Below are 5,405 nucleotides of genomic sequence, written 5' to 3'. Positions count from 1 at the left end.
TTCAGTCCGATTCGCCCGCCCGAGCAGCTCTGCACAGCGAGGCGCGGGCCGCCTGGATGCCTCGGAAAAGCACGAAGCAAGAGGGGTCGCGAGAGGCACCGGCGAAGGACGGCGGGAGAGGGGCGCTACTGTGCCCGGGTCCAGTCCCCAAACCAGCAGCAGCAGCAAGGGCAGGGCGAGGGGAGGCAGCAGGGCGCCGTCACACATGGTACTTGGGAGGAGCAGCCCCCCGGATGGTCGCGGCGGAGCAGGAGCGCGCGAGGCGGCGGCGCCAGCCGGAGTGAAACCCTCCTCCTGCCTCTGGAAAAAGTAATTAGCGCTGCGGACAAACCCAACGTGGTAAACCCGAAGCCCCGCCCTCTCCTCGGAGAACAGGAGGTGATTGGGCGCTTCCTTTCCCCGGCCCCGCCTCCCCCTCGCCTATTGGCTAGGACGGGTCCAAACCAGGGTGTGTTGTTAGGTTGTAAGCACTTTCTTACACGTGGTTTCTGGGCAGTGGCGGAGACCGGACGCCAGGTGGCGCGCGACCCCGGAGGACCCAGGAGGGGACACCTTGAGGGACCACCATGGGGAAGTCTCTAATCATAGGAGTTTATCCTCATTTTTGAAATCCCCTGACCCTGCCGCCCCAGCTGCACAAGATGACAGGCTGGAAAGCGTCCTGGCCAATCTTGTCACCCCTAAAAGCGCGTTCTCTCTGCATCTGGATGTGTGCCGCTGGGCACTTTCTTGCACACCTGTGTTTGCACCCGACTGCTGGCCACATCCAACACAGCAGAATTTATCCAAACCCTTCACACAACCCGTTGTCTTTATCCTCACAGAAGCCAGCGGAACAGGTATGGCCACACCCTCGTACAGATGGAGAAATGTCATGGTGAGCTTTTTGGTGCAGCTTTTGTTGGCCAAAGAGCCACCTCAAAGGCCTGCCACTGAAAGCCGGTGAGTAGCAGCCAGGAGAACAAGTGCTTATGCCACTGGAGTCAGCCTGAAGGAGTCGCTGTCAACCTAACAGACGCATGCAGACTAAAGCAACAACTAGACAGCAACCAGACTGCGCAAAACCCAAGAGCTGGGAAACATCGAGAATCGGAGAGGACACGCTTGTGCCCATGGGTGGGAGTGTAAACTGGCGCAGCCACTTTAAATAATAACTGGGCAATCGGTAGTAAAATTTAAAATGCATACACCCAGCAACTCTGTAATTCCCATCTGGTTAACTACCATGGAGAAGCAATGGCACAAGGACAAGGATGGTCACCACAGCACACTATTCAGAGAAAAAGAAAAAGTTGCAAAAACCTGTATGTCCATCATCAGATACATGGCTAACAGAACACTAGGCATCAATGAACAAAAATGTAGTAAGATGGTGTTTATAACCACATGGAGAGACATCCAAGACTAGCTGACAAAACTTTTCTTAAAAAAATCCAGTTGCACCTAGCCGGTGTGGCTCAGTGGTTGAACGTCGACCTATGAGGTCACAGTTCCATTCCTGGTCAGGGCACATGCCCGGGTTACAGGCTCAATCCCCAGTAGGGGGCGTGCAGGAGGCAGCCGATCAATGTTTCTCTCTCATCATTGGTGTTCCTCTCTCTCTATCCCTCTCCCTTCTTCTCTAAAATCAATAAAAGCATATTTTCTAAAAAATCACTATTTGCCATAACCTCATTTCATGTTTACACACACAAATAGCTTTGTCTTAATTTTTTGGAAGGGCAGGGCTTAAACCCATTTCACAGATGGAGGAGTCAGGGGTCAGGGGGAGATGAACACAAGACACGCAAGCCCACCGAAGCCCTACAGGTGGCAGCAGAGGCCTGAATGTGACATGGGGGCAGCTGGCCTTGGTTGGCTCTGGGTCAAAACAGTTCCTTGCGCTCACTGTTGACAAAGCTCTTCAACGGTGTGGCGTGTCCACCTGCGTTTTGTGAACAACTCTCTCCTGGTGGGCAGAGCTTTCCCATCATGCTGCTGGAACAGACACCAGCAGGTTGGTCACGTGCCTCTCTTGGACACTTCATGCCCGACAGTCAAGCCTGGGTGCTGACAGCCATCACCGTGCCTGTTACTATTGCTACTGAGAGCAGATGACCCCTGGGCAGTACAAAGAGGACTGCAGGCCCTCAGCCCAAACTTGACCCTCGTTAGTCCCCCCTGACTCGGGCCTTTCTTGAGCTGGTGAGCTGGGTGCAGGCGCCTAGACCCGTGTGTAAGCTCCATCCGTGTGTAGGTGGGAGAAGACCCATGATCCTTCCAGAACCAACTGACGAGACATTGGGAGGGAGGGTGAGGAGAGAGGGTGCGAGAGGGGATTCCCATGACAAACGCTTTAAGACTAAATTCACTTGGTCCTTGAGCCATCCATCCATCAGCAGCATCATCTACTTTGGTGGAAACCAGTAGCCATGGCAACCCAGTGGCAAAGCCTATGTGTGCAGAGTTCCTCATGAAAGGGAAACCAGCCTTCCAGAACCAGCTGACCAGCCACTGGCCAGGGCAGGAGGTGAGGAGAGAGGGTGTCAGAGGGGATTCCTTTGAGTCTAAATTCACTTGGTCCTGGAGCCACCACCCATCCCTCCTCCTAGGAGCCCATGAGATGTCCCATGCCCTCCAGCAGGGGGCGTCTGGCACCAGTCCCCTCTTCCTTCTACAACCAGAACTGCTGTGAAATGCAAGCACAGGCTTGCTCTCCTCAGCTCCAAAGGCCTGGGTTCTTCTTGTTTTCTTTCTTCTTTTTTTTTGTAGTTTTTTAAAATTTTTTCCTGATTTTTATTTTGCCCTTTCCCTGTAGAGCCTGGAGCCCAGCCTAAAATGCAGCTACTTGGCCAGCATCCTCATCCCCTCGGTGACTCCTGCCAACCTCTCCCTGTGGGGTCTGCATGCACCTCCCCACTTCCTGGGTCTGTTTCACCGTGAAGGGGTGCCCTAGCCACCCAGGCCATTCCTGCCCGACTCTGGGGATCACCACTGTCTGGAAATTTCGGCTCACCCAACCAGGCCCTGGTAGTGATATTGCAGAACAAGTCCAAGTACTGCTCCTTAAAACATTGATTTAAAAAATTTTTTAAATATTTCTAATAGGTTCTTAGAAAGAAGAGAAAGGGAGAGGGAGAGAGAAACATCGATGTGACAGTGAAACATCAATCGGCTGCTTCCTGCACACCCCCTACTGGGGATCGAGCCCCCAACCTGAGCCTGTGCCCTGACCAGGAATCGAACCCCTAACCTCTTGATGCACCGGACAATGCCCAACCAACTGAGCCACACCGGCCGGGGAAAACACTGAGGTTTTTTAGTCTAGCTATTGTTCTCTCGGGGTTTCTACAGATGTATCCCTAGCCCTGCTCTTCCCTAACATCTTGAGTCGCCCTCTCCCCAAAGAGTGCTTTGGAGCTGAATGTCCACGGCTTTCGAATGTCCGTGTTGTTGAAAAGACAACTGTATCTTCCTGTCCCTTCCAAGGGGGGGGGAGGGGGAAGGCAGCCTCTGACAAAGGGGACCTTGCGCTCCTTTTTCTCTAAATGAGCAGGACAGGGGCTAGAGTGTGAGGCATGAGCACAGAGCGGCATCCCAGCCAGCCAACTCCCCTCCCTTACAGACGACGGAGCAAAGCACTGTATGTTCTGTCACTCAGCAGCACACCGGGCCCTTCTCAGCCAGCTTTCTCCCATCTCAGCGCCACCCCTCTGGTTCCCGAGTCCCGCTTTCTCTCCCTGTTCTTTTCTTTGCTCCAGGAAAGCAGCTGGTCTGATGGACGAGGCTCGAATGTAATGCAAGGACGGGCGGAAGAAGGGAGCTGACCCCGATTTATATTTGATTTTAGGAAATGCCGATGGTGATGGCTCAAACTGGTCGAGTGACTGATGTTTCTCTCTCTCTCTCTCCCCCTCTCCCTTCCTCTCTCCAAAATCAATGACTATGTATTTTTAAAAACTCAGTCATTGCAGCTCACAGTATTAACAAGCTGACGGGAGGCCAAGGGACAGGAGGCCACGTCAGGGGGCTGATGACTGTTGATCACTGTGATCGCTCATGAGTGTACCCGTGTCAGAACTTACCCACTGGTGCGCTTCAAACACGGGCCGCGGGCCACACATTGCGTGTCAACTAGATCTCCATGAAGGTGTGGCAAAAGGCAGTGTTGAATTGAAACGTGAATCATTTGACACTATGTTTATGTAATGAAAGCTCAAAACGACGTTGTATTTCGAAGACAGAAAGTGGACAAGGAAGACATACGTTAAACACACAGACTGCCTTCCTCTCTCGGGGAGTGGAAGGCGAGGGATTGAGAGGAAAATAATGGAAGAGAAGAAAAGAGGGTTCTGGGTGGCCCGTGAGGGTACCATGCAGTGTGATCGGGTCCCATCTCAGTCCCGCTAAGACCCATCCTTGGGGGAGGGCAGGGGAGGAGTGCAAGAGAAAGCTGGAGGAAGGAGAAAAAGAGTTGAGTCGGAGGGAGGGAGGGAGGAAGAAACATAAAGGGGGAGGGGGAGGGGGAGGGGTGTGGGGACAGACACTTAGAGCTGAGAGACAAATGCATTTTGTAGAAATGACTCCCGTTCCGCTCTGCAAACGTGCCCCTGGCTAAGGGCCAGACGGCCGGCTATCTAAGGGTGCAGTTGCCTGGTTATCAAATTCCCCCTCCCCGGAGCCTTCTGGAAGTGGCTGCCAAGAACAGAAGGGGGGAATTGAGCCCTCTCTCTCTCTCTCTTTTTTTCCCTGGGACCTGATTTCACGGTTACCTCACTTTATTTCTCCCCGGGGACCCTCCGGCCCCCGCTGCAGGTGGGGTGGGTCGTGGGAGTTGGGTCAAGTGCTAGGATTTCACAAGACGGCACGTGAGCCTGAAGGCCAGACGGATGCCAAGCCCCTGCTCAAAGCCGGGGCCTTCGAGCCAGGTGTGGTGTCCCTGACCCTCCTCGCCTTCCTCTTCCTCCCTGTCCTGAGGCAGCAGGAGAGGAGGCTGGGGCGGCCCTGCACCCTTCCCCGGGGGTCCCAGCCCTTCCAGCGCCCCAGCATGTGGGTGTGGGGAGGGGAGGGGAGGAGGGATCTGCCTGTACCACCCCCTCCTTTGCTCATCTCTCTGCCACCCTCCTGCTGGCTTCTCCAGGTCCCAAGCACAGGAAGCTCACATCCCCAAGGCCACCCGCAGCCGCCTCTCCACTAAGAGCCAAGACCATGGCTATTGGGGCTGCCCACGGGGTGCTGGGAGCGAGAGGGGTGAGGGAGGCAGGAGGGGCAGGCCTTGAACTTGGCTGGTGCTGGCGCTGGCGCGCTCTAGGAGGCATGGGCAGGTCCCACCCTCTTCAGCCTGGGAACATTTTATGCTGATAGAACAAGGTCCCGGGAACCAAAGCAGAAGTGCAATGGGTGGGTGGGCCGGTGGCCAGAGGCAC

At 54.7% G+C, this 5,405-nt stretch overlaps 1 protein-coding gene across 1 annotated transcript in view; it reads right to left on the bottom strand.

The window, feature by feature from the left end:
* ADAMTS17 (ADAM metallopeptidase with thrombospondin type 1 motif 17) overlaps window positions 1-289 on the bottom strand; it is an 88,648-nt gene extending 88,359 nt beyond the window's left edge. The window contains 1 exon segment of the mRNA XM_006103975.3: window positions 132-289. Coding sequence (XP_006104037.2) covers window positions 132-207 — 76 coding nt within the window. The 5' untranslated portion in view covers window positions 208-289.
* Window positions 290-5,405: the final 5,116 nt, after the last annotated feature.

Source organism: Myotis lucifugus, unplaced genomic scaffold (assembly GCF_000147115.1).
Source record: "Myotis lucifugus unplaced genomic scaffold, Myoluc2.0 scaffold_525, whole genome shotgun sequence".
NCBI lineage: Eukaryota > Metazoa > Chordata > Mammalia > Chiroptera > Vespertilionidae > Myotis > Myotis lucifugus.
Note: the sequence above shows the minus strand (reverse complement) of the source record. Positions and strands in the feature narration are given on the sequence as shown.